Source organism: Nicotiana attenuata, chromosome 1 (assembly GCF_001879085.1).
Source record: "Nicotiana attenuata strain UT chromosome 1, NIATTr2, whole genome shotgun sequence".
Taxonomy (NCBI): Eukaryota; Viridiplantae; Streptophyta; class Magnoliopsida; order Solanales; family Solanaceae; genus Nicotiana; species Nicotiana attenuata.
Window position 1 is genome coordinate 80,703,222 of NC_031989.1, and position 20,030 is coordinate 80,723,251.

The 20,030-nt window shown below is 37.0% G+C and overlaps 2 protein-coding genes across 2 annotated transcripts; one reads left to right on the forward strand and one right to left on the reverse strand.

Moving 5' to 3' along the window:
- Window positions 2,586–9,102, forward strand: LOC109229605. Its single transcript, XM_019395108.1, has 5 exons — window positions 2,586–3,172; window positions 3,275–3,408; window positions 7,809–7,956; window positions 8,052–8,158; window positions 8,770–9,102. The coding sequence occupies exons 1-5, from the start codon at window positions 2,875–2,877 to the stop codon at window positions 8,809–8,811; spliced, it is 729 nt and encodes a 242-aa protein (XP_019250653.1). The 5' UTR covers window positions 2,586–2,874; the 3' UTR covers window positions 8,812–9,102.
- LOC109229609 (homeobox-leucine zipper protein HAT5-like) lies at window positions 17,024–19,464 on the reverse strand. Its single transcript, XM_019395122.1, has 3 exons — window positions 18,852–19,464; window positions 17,867–18,252; window positions 17,024–17,748 (listed from the first exon to the last, which is right to left on the reverse strand). The coding sequence occupies exons 1-3, from the start codon at window positions 19,018–19,020 to the stop codon at window positions 17,293–17,295; spliced, it is 1,011 nt and encodes a 336-aa protein (XP_019250667.1). The 5' UTR covers window positions 19,021–19,464; the 3' UTR covers window positions 17,024–17,292.

Consider the following 20,030-nt stretch of genomic DNA (forward strand, 5'->3'; position numbering starts at 1 on the left):
AGAGAGATACATTTACAAAAAGGATGTGTTTTAGCGATTGATTTTATTTAGTGGTTGATTTTTATTTTTAGTAGGACGGGTTGGGTGTGTGGATGAATTTTTATGTTTTGTTTAGGTGTTAATTATTTTATTTGGTTCAAAAATATAAAAATTTCATGTGGCCTACCCCAACACATTTTTCTAGCGAAAATTTTGATAATTCTGGTTTAGTGATCATTTGAAAGCAATATGAATAGTTGAGTGGCTTTTCTGTTACAAGCAAAAGAGAATTGGCTTTAGTCTATAATTTTGAATAATTGAATGATGACGTGAGTGATGGATTCTCAAATGAAACAACAAGACAAGTTTTTGGGAGCACTACTATACATTTAATCATAAAATTGTCAGTTTTAAGTGTTTTATTGAAGCAGTGGCAATTAAAAACCATTTTTTCCCATAACGGTGCATGTCCAAACACTCAAAAGGTTAGCATTGTGGCAGTAGCGATATGTCCAAGTAATTGACGTATGATAAACTTTTTCATTTTTCTTTTCCTTGTCAAGATTAATTAAAAAACAGATAGATTCTTATCTTTGTTTTCCATATAGGAATATTTATGATCGTTTAATTCACATATCAGTTATGTATAAAATCAAAATATATGAATTGCAGGTAATAATAATAATAATAATAATACTACGTGGATTGTAATAATAATAATAATAATAATAATAATAATAATAATAATAATAATAATACGTGGATTGTACACATTAATTGTCTACTTTACCAGTATTTTTATTTTTGGGTGTTTCTTATTCAAGTATTACGAATATTATATTTTTAATTTATTTTTTATCTTGTACATCAAAAGAAAATATAAAATCATGTTGACGTTATGAATCTTATTAATGAAGAGTTAACATAAAAATTAGTCATGCCAAATTTATACATGTGTATATTAGTTATGTAGAAATTACGTTATTAATATAAAATTTTATGTTATTGTATGGGTTAAAATCCGCTTTTAAGATATTCAGGTCAAGATAATTCTACGAAAAGGATCCTCAAATTATCATTTAAGATGATCCAAGAAGCCATATCAGCCATGATCGAGGAGTCTAAGAGAGCCACGGTCAAGACACCGATGAGGATCAAGGTCGAGGAGTCGAGGTGAGCCGCGGTCAAGTCATCAATGAGGATCATGGTCAAGAAGTCGAGGAGAGCCGCGGTTAATGTTGCATGACGGTCGTGGTCGAATACCAGCAATAGAGTCGTAACGGCTAGTTTTCAAAATGGAATCTGGAAGGGAATATTCTAGTGGATATTCCAGTAAATATTCCTTACATTTGTACTATTAGGGTTTCTTGGGAAAAGATCCCAGAAAAATTAAAAAAAAAAAAAAGGAGAAGAGAAGCACGTAAAACTAAATTGTAAGAACGACACTTTGAAAAGACTCGTTCTTCACTCAATACAAGATTTTACTTTTCACTAAGATTCTCGTCAGATCCGAGGAATTCTCAATTATTTGAGGATCTATCGTTCAATCATTGTCAGGTGGAAGGTTCTTTTGTTCCACTGCTTGCTGATTAAATTATTCCTCTTAATTACATGAGTGTCATTATGTTATCATTTATTGAATATCATACACATTGCTACTGTTCTTGATAGTAAAAGTCATTTATTACATTGTATCATTATTGTCCTCATAAATGCCTTTCAACTACCTTTTCTGATTTCAAGGTTTGAGGATTTTATTCTTAACGGAGATTAACTTATATATTTAGTTAAATTAATTATTTAAACCAAGATTTACGTTTTTGGGTCAAACAGTTATAAATGGCATTTTAATTATATGTGATATTGGATTTATTTCTCGTGGACATCAATTAAACGACTTGCTGCGACAGATTTAGGTTATGAAAATATGACCTGCTCCACCTAGATTGTGGGGGTTGGATTGGGTGTATATTCATTGGCAACTATCTTTAGGCACATCCATAGTTAGTCTAGCTAAAAGCTTTGGTTTATAAGAAAACATATCAAAACATAAAAAAATAGTTTTTGAATTTGGTTTGTTTTACAAATAAAATTATCCTATAAATTGAATCTGACATGTCAATAAATTATAGTAATAGAACAATCAAATAAATGAGAAATCATTGAGTTGGGTGAGTTAGGTGACGGCTTATTATTAAAACCCAGATTGAACTAAAAACCCATAGGGCATATTAAAATTCAACTCTTTCACTGATTATATATTTTACTTGTTTCAACTCGTCAAATATAAGTCAATCCGCTCCACTAAGTTATAATTGGGCAAACTGTTGTTGGAATATGAAAGTTTGATTAATTAGAATATCTGACCGTATTAAATGGTAAATCAAGGTAAAACATTCAATGACAAGTTGATCCGGTAATTAAGGAAACATTCCTGGAGCGAATAAGATGGTGGCTTTTCTGATTAGAGAATGGCCAGCCAATAACCTCTTTAGCATAATGCAATGATATCTTTGTTAAACTAACTCCCATTATTGATACTGTATATTTTTCCAAAGTCCAAGGTCGGTTTCCTCCCCGAAATATATATACACTTTTAAATCAACACTAGTGGACAACATACGCTGAGCTGGATCCCCCACCCCCCACTTATACCCCTGGGGTTCATGGCGTCCCTTCAATGTATTCAAGAGGTCCACTTATCTCTCGTCCTAGGCTCTCCTCCCAATTTCAACTTCCCATCCAAGGGGTATCTTTGTTGTAAGTTGTAACCCTCTATACCAAACCCAAAAACATTACTACTCCGTATACAATCCAGAATTACTCATTTTGCTTTAATTTCTTGATGCTTTATTGTAGAATAAGATAGGATCTTTCAAAGTTGTAACAGCAAAAATGGCGGCGCAGGTTCATCTCCGTGCTAATCATTGCATTTTGTTGCCGTCAACGTCATTTTCTTCCTTGCACACATTTTCTTTAGTGAATTCTTCAAACCTAGGCGGCCTTGGGAGATCCTTCTTGGGTTTAAATGACAGAATATCAATAGCAGAGAGGAGAGTGATTAAAAGAAAGAATGATTCTTCTTCGGTCATAATTAGAGCGTCAGCGGGAGGTGCAGCAATATGGGATGGTTTTATGCCGGAAAAGAGCTCCAAAGCTCCAGCACTAAGTGACGTTTTCTGGCCTTCTGCAGGTACTTTGACATGTGTTGAAAATAAAATCAGTTTCATTAATTGTAGTTACTGTTTCTTGATATGGGAATATGTTATAGAATGCATTTACTGTTGAAAAATAGGGGCATTTGCGGCAATGGCTATGCTAGGAAAGATAGACCAAATATTGGCACCGAAAGGGATATCAATGACTATAGCTCCATTAGGAGCTGTTTGTGCTGTCCTCTTTGCCACCCCTTCTTCTCCTGGTGCTAGGGTACGCTTTCTTTCTCATTCACTACCACATCTTCTTTTTTTCTTCGCTAAAAATCTTGCGTAGTGCTATATATCTTTCTTTTTTTTTTTAAATTTTGTTGATGGGGAGCGGAGATTGGGGTATCTGGCTAAGGGTACTGGTTGTTTTAGCTAGAAGGTTTACAACCGCATGCTTATTTTATTTGCTCATAGGCATGAAGATATGGTCGTATTAATGCTTTATATATGGGATGTTTACACAAATAGCCCCCGTTTTTACTTTTTACTCTCTCCGTTTCAATTTATGTGAACCTATTTCCTTTTTAATCCATGCTAAAAAAATGACCCTTTCCCTATTTGAAAATAATTTACTTTTATGCAATGATTTGTAGCCACACAAAATATATGCCTTATTTTACACCACAACTTCAAAAGTTTCTCTCTTTTCCTAAATTCCGTGCTCAATCAAATGGATTCACATAAATTGAAACGGAGGGGTATTTTTTTAGCGGGTATACATAGACTATACATTGATTATATATGATTATACACATATTATATATAACTTATACGTATATTATATATTCGCTGGGTAGTTTTAGTTTAATTAATTGAGTGAGCTGCTATTTACCTTATATTATATCCAATTGCCAAGCGTAGCTTAAAGTTTTTATGTTAGTTCTGAGAAGTGAAGCGAGGTGCCTTTAGTATGGAAAATATGTTTTCCCTCGAAAATCAATTTAAAATATTTTCCTGTTTTAAGCTAGATATAAAAAATATGTAAAACATGGAAATTACTAGTATATCCTATAAAACTAGTGTTTTGAAAATAGTTTTGAGTGACACTAGATGGCTAGATTTGAAGTTTTCCACTCGTCAAACGGTGTTGTCTCCCTTCTATGTTGGATCTGATTAAGCGCAGGTATAATGAGATTAATTACTAGCCACACCAAATGAGTATGGTTAAACCAACTTGTTAAGATTTATATTCAATCAAAGGTTGACAACGATGTATTAGCTGAGGTAAGTTATAGTGTGATATGGAATACAAGTTGGACATACTCATTTGTACCTATGGAAGAAGACTTTTTTATGAAATTTTTTCTGTTATACCGAACACATAAATCTGCGGCAAATTGAAATTAAAAGTATTGCAATAGAACTATTGCATTTTAATTGATGTCTAAATGTTAATTGGAGCAAAGATATGAAGCTAAAAGTTAAAAGAGTTATAAGAAAATTGACTTTCACTCATAAATGAGGGAAGTCAATTTCCCTCTTTCGATAGAAACTGTTTTTCCTTAGAAATCATTTTCTGGTAAACAAGCATTTGAAAATGACCTTCATCATTCCAAACAATCCCGAGCTGTGAGTTACAAATAGTCAACGTACTCACATGTATTCTTCTCTACATACAATTTTTATCTGTATCTATTATACAAAAGTCAACCACCAAAACCAACATTATAAGCCATTGTAATAAATATAAAATTTGAAATAAAGGGAGTATGGAACTGATCGATGAGTTTTAAAACTAGTTTTTTTTAAAGAAATAAAGATTAACTCAATTGTATGACCAAAGTAATAAAACAAGTGCCAAATTTTAAAGTTTTTTTTTTTCGCTTTCAAAAGTATTCTTTTAATATTTGTCTGTGACGACTTATTTGAGTAGCCTTAACAGTTTTGTCATGCATTCTGCCCTTACCTTAATAAACTTGTGATAGTTATATATATTTGTAATTGTTTGACTCTGTCTCCTAGAGTGAGTAATTCGTAACTTTATCCACAATAAGCGAAAAAAGAAAAGGCCATTTCAATACGAAGAACTAACCCAAATAGCCGGTTCACCTAACCGCTTAAGCTAAAAATAGCCGGTGAAGGTATAATATATGTATAGTTTATGTATTATATATGCATAATTGTGTATAATCACTGTATAATCTATGTATAATTGTATATGGCTAAAAAAATCACTGTATATGACTAAAAAAAAGTAAACAATGAATATGGCTGGCTATTTGAGTAAAAATCCCTTTCAATATTGAGAAAACAAACCAGAACTCTTGATAAAATTAGCTAGCTAGAGAGCTATTTTTATATAGCAACTTGAAGTGAGCAACATGGAGTGGAAAGTGGAAACAGCCACAGTGATGGACACTAACTGTGCTGTTTCTCATTTGTCGGCTTCCAAAAAACAGCAAGGGCCAGAAGATATCAAAATAGTACAAAGTCCTTTATTTGGTTACCAGTTGGTACCTTTTTTAATATTCTTAATCTTGTAAAGTCCTTAATCTTTGATTCTCCCTTATAAAAGTTTTGCCTCTGTCTATCCAGAGAATACTTTTTTCTGTGCTGCTTCTGCTTCTCTTTCAATTTGTCCGTTAGTGAGCATGCAAGTCAATTATCTTCTTGGTAAAGTTTAGCCCTGTACTTTTAATATGTGTGATATTATCCGCTTTAGATTAAGCAATGCACAATTTACCTTAAAAGTCACATCGTTAAGTATATCTCTACACCTTATATCTAACTTTCAGATCTTTTAAACTAATAACAATCTTCCCTCAAACTAAGTTCCATAAGGGCCATTATCACAGTCCATAGGTCTTCATCTCAAACTAAGCTCCATGGCGCCCATTACCACAATTCACAACTCAGTTTTCAAGATTTACTATGTGTTACCCGCATGATCGAGTATTCATCGCCACCAAAAGCCCATAGCTAGCTACTTCTTGTGCGCGTGCTTCTCTAAGCTACCTTTGGCAAAGTAAAGATAGTAAACCAAGCCTAACGCTATTCCTCCGCCATCTCCATAAAAAGAAAATAAAGGAAAGAGATTTTATTAAATAATAGAAACTTGATAGTAGCTGTAATTACTATAGTACTGCACTTGAATCAACTGGTATTACAATTGATTCAATAAAGTTAATAATGACCACTGAGGGTGTGGTCGAATGGTTGGGAGTCCTTCATCCCTAATTAGAGGTTTTGTGTTCAAACTTTGGGAGCAGACAACCTTTTGTTAGGGAGTGCTTTATCCTTTAATTAGTGGGTCTAACTATACAATAACAACGATCCAGTGAAATCCCACTAGTGGGGTCTGGGGAGGGTAGTGTGTACGCAGACCTTACCCCTACCCCGAGTGGATAGAGAGGTTGTTTCCAATAGACTCTCGGCTCAAGAAGACGAAAAGAGACAAGAACATAGATGAAAAGCAAAATAATAACCAGTAGATAAATTCCGACACTAAGGACAAAGATAATGTGAACTCAACATTAACCACTAGCAGTCTAAGCCAAAATCCTAACAGACTAGCCTCACTCTGGTGCACCATAGAAATATACACAACTACCTCCTAACCTACGACCTTAATCCTCGACCTCCACAACTTCCAACTTCCTGTCTAGGGCCATGTCCTCAGTAATCTGAAGTCTCGCCATGTCCTGCCTAATCACCTCTCCCCAATGCTTCTTAGGCCACCCTCTACTTCTCCTCGTACCCGCCAAAGCCAGCCACTCGCACCTCCTTACCGGGGCATCTGGGCTTTTTCTCTGAACGTGCCCGAACCATCTGAGCCTTGCTTCCCGCAGCTTGTCATCCATGGGGCCACACCCACCTTCTCCCGAATATCTTCATTCCTAATCTTATCCATCTTAGTGTGTTCGCACATCCACCTCAACATCCTCATTTCTACTACTTTCATCTTCTGGATATGTGAGTTCTTAACTGCCAACACTCAGCCACATACAACATGGCCGGTCTAACCACCGCTCTATAGAACTTACCTTTGAGTATCAGTGGCACTTTTCTGTCACACAGGACTCCAGACACTAACCTCCACTTCATCCACCCCACCCCTATACACTGTGTGACATCATCGTCGATCTCCCACCCCCTGTATAACCGGCCCAAGGTACTTGAAACTACCCCTCTTGGGGATGACCTGTGGTCCAAGCCTCACGTCTAATCCTGCTTCCGTCGGCTCGATGCTGAACTTGCACTCTAGGTATTCCGTCTTAGTCCTGCTCAACTTGAAACCCTTAGACTCAAGGGCCTGTCTCCAAGCTTCCAATCTCTAGTTGACGCCGTCTCTCGTCTCATCAATCATAACTATGTGCATCGGAATTAGTCACGTCAGAAGATTAAATCAAAATCACAAAAAAACTCAATAACCAAGTGTGGCATGAGTTACAAAAAAATAAAAAATAAAAAAAAAATAAAAACTTGTCATTTCATTTATATTAATAAAAGGCTTAACATTTCGTCATAGCTAATTTACTGGTAGCATATACTCAATACCAGCCTTTAGACGTGCTAAGTAAGTTGTAGATATCTTTAATTGTTCAAGTTCAGGGCTTTGTTTAAACATCTCGAAAATGATTTCCTAAAAATCCTTATATCTTTATGTGTTGATTGAATGTGCAGAAGTACAATATGTTTATGGCACAAATCGGTTGTGCAGCCATTGGTGTTTTGGCATTCACAATATTGGGGCCAGGTTGGCTAGCTCGAAGCACAGCCCTTTCTGCCGCCATGGCTTTCATGATTTATACTCGTTCTGTTCATCCTCCTGGTAAATTAATGTTTGAGAAATTATCTCTTTTTTATCTTAATGTATCAAACTCCATATTCGAAGTTGATGTGCTAATAATGCGTTATGTATGATAGCTGCAAGTCTGCCGCTACTGTTCATTGATGGAGTTAAGCTGCATCAGCTCAACTATTGGTATGCTCTGTTCCCTGGAGCTGCTGGTTGCATTCTTCTATGTTTAATAGTAAGTTTTGCTTCCTCTCTTTTTTCTTATTTAACTGCTGAATTGAATTTTCGAACATGAACAATATATTGTTTCCTTGTATGGTATCGGACAATTCTTACCTCATGAGCTAGTTTTTGAGTTGGGTTAGCGACTCTATATTCTATTGTCTACGCACCCAATGTCTGATTCTCGGTGTGGGAGGGGTTAAATGTTTCATATTGATCAAGGAAATATGTTGCTGTCTACTTATTTGGACAATCTTTACTTATAAACTAATTTTTAGAGTTGAGTTAGGATCAAGGTCTTCACCATTCGCTAGTACCTCTACTTTGAAGATGAAGTTGTATAAAACCAGTTATTGTTGTGTTCCATTTATGTAACACATCTTTCTTTGTGCTATTTACTCTGTCTAAAAAAAGAATGTCATATTTCCATTTGTGTAGTCACATAAATATCTATAACATATTTTAAACCATAAATCTTAAAAATCTATCTTTTTTTCTTCAATTCCGTATGCACTCAAACACCTTACTGTAAAATGGGACGGAGGGATTAATAGTTTGGTGAGTTCAATTTCTGTTTCTAGAATCCGACTGTTTATCAATTCTCTCCTTGTCCAATAATTGCAGCAAGAGATGGTGTGTTACCTAAAAGAGAATGTCAAATTCTGATGTGAAATGCGATGCCTCGTATGTGAGCTGTATAAAAGTTCTTTTGCCTGGTCAAAATTGAAGGTGCAACAGAGGAATCCACCATTTGCAATCACGGATTTGATGAAAATATATATCGTGCAATGTCAAGCGGATAATTCCGATTTATATATAGTTGTGAATAAGATATGATTCTCATTCAACCCAGAAAAATTAAATACATATAGCTTTTTCTGGAATTTGTTGTGTCATGGAACTCAATTGACGCTCTTTTATTAGTAGAAAATATCACAAATTTGTGATCTTAAGCTATATATGATACAATCACAAATCTGAAGACATTCATAAATATAGGAATAAATTTAGATGATAATTAATACAACTGGCATAAAAATGAAAAGTTGTACCAATATTTTCAAGTCCGACGCAAAATCATGTCTCCCCTAGCACAATAAATAACAGGTGGGTCATGATGCTGGAAACATCTGTGTGTTTAATATTTAAATTTATTGATGATATCAAGAATAAGCTATTTTCCAGATAGATCTTGAATACACGTAGTATGTACTGTTATTTCGAAAGAAATTGTTCAAACATGGATTACAAACTGATCCATAATGATTGATAGGGGAGGCCTTGGCCAGAAGCGGTGTTTTAAAAGGCATTTTCGGGATGAGTCCTGTTTGACCAAAAAGTATTAAGCTTTTTGTTAAACTAATTAAATAGGAAGATTTAAGGTAAATCCTAGCCAAAGATAATTTACCCTAGATCTAAAATAAAAGATAAGAATGAGCAAACATAACTGAACATAAGATTTAACTATAACTGAACATAAGATTTAACTATAACAATGATTGAATCCCATTATGTAAGAAAAGAATGGTGATTTTCATAATATTGATGATAGTGAAGAAACCATAGATAAAAAGGGGGCCACCGATCTTTTACAAGGTTGACCCCCATACATTTGATATAATGAGACTAACGATATGTACTGAGGATCTGAGCTTCCATGCTTCTTTCTCTTTAGCGGAGAGAAAAGGATGAAGGTCTCTCTTCTTCTCTGAAAATATGTCTGTGTGTGAATGTGTTTCTGTCCCCTTCCTTCTTCTTCTCACTTGGTTTATATACTAGGTATTCTCCTTTACCCAACTGTCATTAACCATAGTACCTAAGTCATTTGGCTGTATTACTGGTTGACCCTTTGAAATGTCGTAGCATCCAATTCGCCGTTCAAACATTCTGAATACTCGACCCCGACCGTGGCCGGGGTATGTGTCGTTATAGCGTTGTATGGATACAACTTCGGCCCAAATGACTTTTTGTCGTTCCTCTCTACGTGGATTCTCGTCTGGTCAGATTTCGACCCATACAGTTAGTCCCTCCGCCCATTGGGGTCGTCTTTTGGCGAGCTCAATGGGCGGACTCTGTCGATTCGAAAGTTGTAAGAAATCTGAGCACTTTATTTGAGAGGCGAGTACCTCATGGCGAGGTAGCGACATGACGTTTCGAGGGCTGCATCAGACCGTCACATCAGTTCAGAATGTCATTAAAACTTCTCATGCGTCATCAGGGCGCACGTTTCCTATGCATTGCGTCGTCTCCCATGCTCTTTCTATTTTCAAAATGACGGCGTTTGGTTTTCCCGCTCAGGGTGTTTATATTCCTATAAATAGGGGAAAATCCTACATTCGAATGTTATGCTTCCCAATCGCTCACGAGAGACTTCTGCAACTCTTCTTCTCTTTCAGTTTCTCACATTTCTTTTTCTATTAAAAGTTCCTGTGGTCGCTACCTTCTTCCTTTATCATTCTTGATTTTCTCATTCAAAGAAGAGATGGCTAATGCATCCTCCAACCCTGATAGAGTCGTTGGTGCTCCGGTGCCGGAAAACGATATACCACTACTCATGGAGGGAGTGGGTCTCGCGGAGGACGAGAGTTTTTCGATGGTAGATGAGGTGGTTCCCCGCCCAGGGAAGGCGAGGACACACTTTAATAGCCCTGTTGGGGATGAGCCGGAACCTGTTCTCTCTATGATGGATACTGCGGCGCTCACGTCGTTCAAAGCCAATTGGGGAATCCCTGATCACATTGAACTAGTTTCGGCGGGTCGTGATATAGTGCATATACACCGCCCGGGCTACTGCACGTTTTATGCGTATCCATTCGTCATTGGATATACGCTTCCCCTTCCCTCGTTAGCGGTGGACTTCTGCCGCTTCTACGAGGTGTATCCGGCTCAACTCTCTCCGTACGTGTACAAGCTCTTCCTTATGCTTACCAAGTACATGGAGCTGGCCGATCGAGGAATTTCTCTACAACACATGCTTCACCTCTTCGCCCCTCATTTTCTTAGGGGCACGATGATTCACCTGCGCCACCGAGGAACCAAGGGTTTGGTGGTGAAGATGGATGACAAGGCCAGCCGTCGCTTTTGGGAGAGCTTCTTCTATGTCCGAACAGAGCACGTGGTGTCGAACCCTGTGGGGTTTCCCGAGGCGTGGAATTTCGCCCGTAAGTCTCCCTTTCCTTTTATTATATTATATATTTTTTGAACATGGCTGTTGGTCGTCTCCCTTTAATGACCGTCGAGTGTTTTCTGTTTCCGCAGCCGAGAGGGTACCTCCTCAACGGGCGAACCTTCTCGTGGCAGTGGCGAAGAGGCCCCGTCAAAGAGGTGGAGGTTGTCAGAGGGGGCATCTTTGGTTAGAACACCCTCGAGGGGCGACCCTACTTTGGCGGTATCTGAAGCTGTGGGGTGATACCGGCCTGGGTGTGGAGGCGTTGCCCGTCTCGGACGTAGAAGAGGCTGTCGTGGCAGGGAGACACGGTTCGGAGGCTGGCGTGATTGTTCCTAGCGGTCCATCAACATCTCGGCAGGGCCGCGCTCCCTTTTCGGCTAATGAGAGGTTGAAGGGCGTAGTGGTAGGTGACTATGAATCTGATTCCGATATCGACCTTGGGGATATGAGTATGTTCGAGGAAGGTTTTACCAGGGTCGATGTGAGGGCAGAAGGTCCTTCTCGTGTGCTCGAGATTCCATCGGATTTTAATCTGTTGGAGGAAACGGTGGACTTGGTGCCCCAATTTGACCTTCTGTGCTCCGCCGCCGAGAGCAGGTCTCTTCGGGGGATTAGCGATATCAGTTTGTCACGTGGTGTGGCTGGGATGGCCTTGAGGGTAAGTTTTCCTTTGCTATTTTCGCTATTTTGTGCCATTTGCTTTCGCTGATTTTTGGGTAGACTTATATGCTGAAGATCAAGAGTGCTCGTCGGGCTAAGACGCGGGCCGACGTCTTTCTGAAAATGTCCGCGAAGTATCGCCGGTATCGCAACAGGTGCCGTGAGATGCACAAGAGGCTTAGGGTGGGCACTAGTATCAATCCCTCGAGGAGGAGTTGGAGTCGAAGGACGAGGATCTGATGCGGTCTATCCGCAGATGTAGCGATATTGAGAAGCTGCTTAGGGCCAAAGACGAGGAGCTCGAGGTGGGCAAAGGGGTTGCGGCGGAATGCGAGGACCTTCAGGCGAAGGTGTTATCCTTGCGAGCCGAGCTTGAGAAGAATGCCACTAGAGTTGCCGATCTAAGTGCAGAGTGGACGGAGAAAGCGGCTGAGCTAGAAAGGAAGGTGGCCGAGTTGGAGAGCGCCTAGGGAGATCGAGTGGCGGCTTTGGCGGGGCGACAGCGCTAGAAGACACTATCCGCGTCCTCGGGTCTGAGCGGGAAGCCGATAGGGCAACAGCCACACTGAGAGAGGCACGGCTCGAAGAGCGGATCGGTGAACTTGATTGGGATGCTTCGAGCCTGGGAGACCGAGTTACGGCTCTTGAGACTGAGAAGGCGCAGTTGTTAGCTCAGGCCCGCCCTCAAGAATCTAACCCTGTTGATGTTCCCCGCCATTTGTACGAGCTATGGGTCCATGCTGAGGCCCAACGAGACATATATAAGGGTTTGTGGACGGCGGGGAGCGTTCCTGAGGCCGCTTTTGAAGATGCTCGGGTTAAGGCACGTGAGGCTCGTGTTGCCTGCGGTGATTTAACTATAATAATGATTGAATCCCATTATATAAGAAAAGAATGGTGATTTTTATAATATTGAATAATAGTGAAGAAAACATAGATAAAAAAGGGGCCACCGATCTTTTACATGGTTGACCCCCATACATTTGATACAATGAGACTAACGATATGTACTGAGGATCTGAGCTTCCATGCCTCTTTCTCTTTAGCGGAGAGAAAAAGATGAAGGTCTCTCTTCTTCTCTGAAAATTTGTATGTGTGTGAATGTGTTTATGCGCCCCTTCCTTCTTCTTCTCACTTGGTTTATATACTAGGTATTCTCCTTTATCCAACGGTCATTAATCATAATACCTATGCCATTTGGGTGTATTACTGGCTGACCCTTTGAAATGTCGTAGCATCCAATTCGCCGTTCAAACATTCTGAATACTCGACCCCGGCCGTGGCCGGGGTATTTGTCGTTATAGCGTTGTGTGGATACAACTTTGGCCCAAATGACTTTTAGTCGTTCCTCTCTACGTGCATTCTCGTCTAGTCAGGTTTCGACCCATACAAGTCCCTCGACGAGGCGCATCAAAAATGCCCCGAGGCAATGGCCAGGGCCTGCTTTTGGGTAAAGCCAATAAAGTCCAAGCTTTAGGCCCCCAACTTTAGGGGCCCCACTTTTTACCGCTTAATTTTTTTAAATTAAGTATTTTCACTCCTATTATATACTTGGTAAAAATTGAATGGAGTATTATGTAAATCTTTCCACTTCCTCTCTTGATTTCCACAATATTCAATTTTCTTTTTTAATCTTTCTTATTTATCACCAAATGTTACTACTATTATATTTTTCCATAGTGCCTCCAAGAGATTCTATTGTTCTGCATTTTTCGTCTATCAAGCTAAAGCCAACGAGAAGTATATTGAAAGCAACAAATATTTATTTTCACATCAAGTTAATGAATCAGGTTCTTCTATTCCAACTTACGAGTACTAATAGTTTTCATCTAACGTTTGTTTTTCTTAATATTTTCAATGCATATGCATATATTATCCTTTTAGTATTTGTTAAAATTTTGAATGTCAAATAGAAAGTATAAATTCGGTTTATAAAAACTTAAGGAAAAAAAAGTTAAATCTTTGATACAATTCCAAAAAAGAAGAGATGATAGTACTCTAATCGATATGCTCAATCACATAAAAAAGACTAGAAGTTTTTCAAAAATAAAATTGATAAAATTTTACTTAAAATCAACCATCGCGCAAAAGAGATCGAATGGATTATTTATATTATCAACTGAAAAAGAATTATTAGAAGAAATTGATTATAAAATAATTATTCATTATTTTGCATCTCAAAAAGCTAGAAAAATTGATTTCAAATAAATTACTATATATAAGAAATTTTTTTTAAGGAAAAAAAGTTAAAGGCCTCTTCTCCTAGTTTGGCTTTAGGCCTCCAATAGTATTGAGCCGCCCCTGGCGATGGTAGGGGCGAAAGTGTCAAGAGGTGTACACCCAGCTGTTGAAGCGCGTTTTTGTAGTAAGGCGTAAGCCCAAGAGGCTTTTTCAAATTAAAACAAAATTTGCTGAATAGGTCATTTATGTATTACCCAAATTCTCAAAAGTCGGCTTGTAATTACTCAAAAATTTTAAAAAAGAACCGAAACATTAAATTTAGAAGTCAAGACCTCTTTTTATTACTAGAAGCCCTAATTTATAGTCTTTCCCAATTCCTTATCTAGTTCGCTAGTCTACAAAAGAGTAGCAGTAGTGTTAAAAAAATAATTAAGTAATTGTCACAGCGCATCGAGTCGGACTATAATAATTGGGAAGTTTGAAAAGTCTCTAAACATTAATGTTCAAAGCAATACTAAATGGAGTTCAGTAATGGGAAAACTGTATAAACAATGTTGACGAGAGATTTTTAAAAAAGAAATTCACCAAAAAAGAAAAAAAGGTAAAGACACCAAACTTTCGAGCGTGGGGCCGGTGTACTTTTGGACCATACAAGTACAAGCATATATTAGGGTCAGACACCACAGATTAATGACAATTGCCACATAAAAGGCATAAATACAAATTAGAAAGGACCCAGATATGGACACATATTGGAGTTTCTTTAATTTGCCTGGTGGAGTTGTCATGGAAGTTGATTGATGTAGTGGTTTTGTGCTAAGCACGTTTAACCTTACAAGTTACAACCATCTTGACAACGACGTCGTTGGCTTTGTTCTTGTTGGACGTGCGTAAAATATAAGGATCTCTATATAGTGTATATAGTGTGAGACTTTTTGGGAACAATCGCCCGAGCTTTACCCAAAGCAGATAGTATGTTCAGTCCTATTGTTCTTACACGCGTTGCTTTTGAAATCGGCCACTTCATTTTTTTCCTCAAGCATAAAAAGGCTTTTGTGGATAATTTTAATATTTATTGACAATTTCTTAATGAAGAACATGTTCAGATAATTCACTGGTGTTTGTTTAGTACTCCTATTAAGTTTTTACAGGATTTGAGAAACTTATCGATTCTCTTAAAACCTGTTTTTTGCAAAAACTCTATTAAACAAGCAACTTTTACAAAGACTTTTTCGCAAACTCATAGTTTTGCAAATACTTAAACAAACACCACTCTAAGTATTTTAAGAACCTTTTTGGAAAAGTTTGCTAGTTCAAAAGAGACCTTAAGGGCTTTTTGAACGTTCAAAGGTAGTAAAAGGATTTATTTTCTTGATATTCTTGACTTTATTATGATATCCTGCATCGGAGAAGCAAAATATAAATAGAGACTAAGCTAATAAAATACTTCTCCCCCTTTAGCTCAACTACTATGGTAAGTGCTTATTAGCCACAAATTTATTTAATTTATAAGTGATAGATCAGTTTACATATTCAACTTGTGGTGATAAACCTACTCAGGTACCTTCAGAAAAAGATGATAAATTACTTATCAAACACATACTTTAGGAGTTTTTATGTACAAACATTGTACTTTTAAATATTGAACTCTAATAATTTAATTCTCCTTAATGACTTGGTAGTATATACTAGTATTTGTCATACTTGCTTAGCTTAGCATTCTTTAAAAAGTGTTTGTAATATTTTAGAGTTCATTTATTAATAAATGGTAAGCATTATCAACTTTTACTTCAAATTCTGCCAAACAAGTCTTTTTCTTTCTTGTCAGTAGGAATAGTTTATTTGCATACAATTGGGCTATTGGCATGAGATAAACTTAAATGGAGTAATCGTAGTCAGTAAAAATTCATATACACGACCTCAATTTGTTTGAGATTGAAGTATAGTAATAGTAGTTGTTGTTAGTAGGAATAGGCCGACGTACAAGTTTATTTATATTAAGACAGCTAACCAAACCAAGCGCACTGCGTACTTGTGCTTCCGCAAGATATATTTTTAAGTCCAGCATTAAAAAACTCTTCTTTTGTATTGTTTGTGGTGAAACTGTTTTTGTCTGTTCGACGAGGTAGAGCTTTTCTGTAGGCCAAAGGTTCATTATCCGGAAAGTCTGTCCAAAAACATCAGTCATTTTTGTTGAATAAATAGGACAAGCTGGGCATATTAATGTGCTAAGATCCAAAGGACAATGACCCTTGGGACCCTAGAGTTTGACAAATTTGCCTTAGATCAATCCCTGGTTAAAATAGTAGTATAGTTATATCTCTTTATAACAACATTCTTGTATAACAGTCATTCATTATAATATATATTATGTTATAATATATATCATTTATAACAGCACTTTACTATAGCAGCAAAAAAATATCGAAATAAAAGAGACTGTTATAAAGAGGTTTGATTGTAGTAATATCCACCAAACTGTTGTTGCTTGATGTTTCCTCGCACTTATCCACTAATCCCTTCTGACTTATGTCTTATCAACTCTGTCGTGGCACATAAATTTATATGTAAAAATTTACTAAAATTGCAACAAATAATTGATATGAACTCATAACTTTAACAATATAATAAGTATGTTCAATGCCTTTATTTCAACCCCTTGTTTCCTTCCCACTGACAGGCACTTAAACAGAAAAAAGAGAGAGAAAAGGAATTGAGGGGCAAAATAGATTCATAGTAATTAGTAGCACTGAACCATCATCTTCTGTTGCAGTTCTATGGAATTGGTTATGGTATAATTGAATTGTGATCACTCCTTTTGTCAAAATAATGTCTCCCATTTTGGAATTTCAGAAATGCATCTTCTAGTTGACAAAGAAAATTAAGATTTCACAAAACATGAAGCACCAGCTACATATAGCAACAGGTTTACAAATTAAGCGCAATAGCCATAGTTCCCAACTGTTCTGTGACCACAACCCATCACCTCATTTGGATTCTGGTCCCATACAATAGGACTTTATTTATTACACAAAATATACTGCAATGGACTGTCTCCAAATATACACACAACTAAGACACATTACTAGACACACATAAAATAGTTCTATTCCGCATTACTACATACAACCATGAACTCAATAGGACCAGAAACCAAAACCTTGGTCTTCAACTGGAAATCCAAAGTAGCTAACATTTGAGGATGTCACGCGATAATCATCATCCTCCGCTTTTGCAAGCAAGTTGGCAGTAGAGAGCATAGTCTTATCGAATTTTTCTTCATCATCTTGAGATAAATTAGACGGTTCAGGTTCAAATACATAAGAAGAATCCCCCTGCTCTATGAAAGAGGAATGTACCCCATCAGTGTAATGTGGGCTTTCTGAGTCTAAGACATCGCTCTTAGCAGAGCTCAGATCTTCCTGCTGCTGCAGCGTAAGAACCCGAGCTGACACATTGGACATTTTAACTCTAGAAATAGGATCAGCCATGGTTTCTTTTGGCGATGCATCGGAGTGTTTCTGGAAGTCGGGTAGACTCAATTGCCCATTTTTTCTCTCTTTGAGAAGCAGCTTATCAGTGAGCTGGAAAACCTGAATAAAGATTGAACCATAAGCATAGTCCACGAACTCAAGAAAAGAAAATAACATTTAATTATCCCTATGATGCAAATAAAATAAAGCTTGTAATATAAAGTTTAAAGCTCATTACCTCAGCTCTAAGATTTTCCTTTTCCTTGAGAAGATTATTGTAATCTGATTTCAGATTGTCATATTGATTCCTTAATGCTTCAAATTCTTTCTCCAGCTGTTTAGTCTTCCATCGTGCGCGACGATTCTGAAACCATATTGCAATTTGGCGAGGCTGCAGACCAAGTTCTTTAGCAAGCTGGACTTTTCTTTCTGGTTCCAGTTTGTTCTCTTCCCCAAAACTCTTCTCAAGAAACTGGACTTGGTTATCTGTAAGTCTCCTCTTCTTCTCTGCTTGGTGATAATACTCTCCCACTTCATCTGCTTCATTCTCTTCTTGATCGAATGAGTCAAAGAATGACCTCTTCCCTCCATTAACACGGCCGAAACTGACCATAGAACTGGATCCTGAAATGATAAAATGGCCACAGAACAAAATTCAATCGCTGTATCCATTTGACACTAGTCTGAAATTTTGAACACAGCTGTAATTTCTGTTTACAACTCATTGCACTTCTTTTCTTTCTTTCCATTAAAATTTGCTATACAAATTCAGTTTCATCACTTGATATGTTAACATCTACCTTACTTGATCCAATCTTAGAGCCAGTCAACCAAATGGCGCATACATGATCAACCACCAAAAATGATACTTAACTACTTATCCCAACAGAGTGAATCAATTCTATATATTGCAAGGAAATTATCACAAATTCATTTGAAGAATTAAGATTCAAATTTATACCAAAACTAACCAAATACAGAAATTCATCTTCTTCTGCAAGAATTCGATTCGCGAATATACTGATTTGTCAAAGACTAGCCAAAAAGATAGAACCTTAAAAAATCAGAGCACTCATCAAGCACAAAGAACCATCTACGAGCTAGGGGGAATTGGCAATATGTGATCGTAGTGGCTTTTATTATGTAAAATACAAATATAGAAGAGGAAAAAAAGTCAACGCTGCTTGAGAAAGAAGAAAAATAGCAGTAGAAGATATACATACCCAAGTAAGAAGAAGAACAGCCGGGGACAAATAGAGAACCAAGATGCTCTTTTGCAATAGTTGAAGAAGAAGAAGAAGAAGAAGACATAACCCTCTGTTTCTGATTCAAAACACCATTAAAATTAAAAGCACCAGACCCACCACTGTAGAGCATCCCTGGAGCCATCATAGGTGCGAATTATATAGTATTACAAAGCTGAGATATTCAAGAAACAGCCATAGGGCGTGTTCCCTTAATGTATCACGAATCTGGGGTTCCTGATATCCTTTAATACAAGGATTGATGGGGGGGAAAAAGTGATCTAGAGCTTATGGCGAAAGAAGCTGGTGATAATAATTTCGGTGATGTGGGAAGTGTGAGAGCACCTGCTGCTGATCACCATCAACATCATCACCCTTGTTAACGATTTGAACGCAAGGATTATTACTACGATAAACACACAGAAAGAGAGAGATAAAAGGAACCGGGAAGTCTCTGTTTTTTTCTTCTTCTTGGAAATAAAGCAGAGGAAGCAGAGAAGAGATATGAAGAAAAGAGGTGATGTATATAGATGACAAGAGTGTATGAGTTAAGCGACTAAACGTTTGATTAGTTTCTCTTTGGAAGAAGACTACTTTAGCTCCTCACTGGGGGGGGGGGGGGGGGGCTTTTAACGAGATTATTTAGCTTCTCCCCTGTTCCCACTAAGTGAAATAAATACATACTCCTATTGTTTTTTAAAATATTTTTTTATCATTTAATCATAAATATATTCTCTCAGTTTTAATTTATTTTTATTGCTTTACTTTTAATTCAAACTAGTATTAGTACCCGCACGATGCGCGGACATATAGCATATCAAATTATGATTTAGGTTATTTAAATTATGTGCAAATAACCTTAAATTAAACCTTCTATATATAAATTATAAATAATTATTTGATATTAATTAAGAAGCAGGACATGAAACCATTTTTCAATTCTCATATTGAATAATTTGTTTTCTTTTTCTATATTTGTAATAACACAACACCTTGATTTTGGCACTTATAGTATATTTTACGGTCAATATTAAAGAATACTATACATGTAACATTGTGATCTGTCTTGTTTGAGCACATTAAATTATATTATTTTAATAAAATTCCTACTACCACTTTATTTTTCATCTCAAATTTAAATATTATTATCCTTCTACA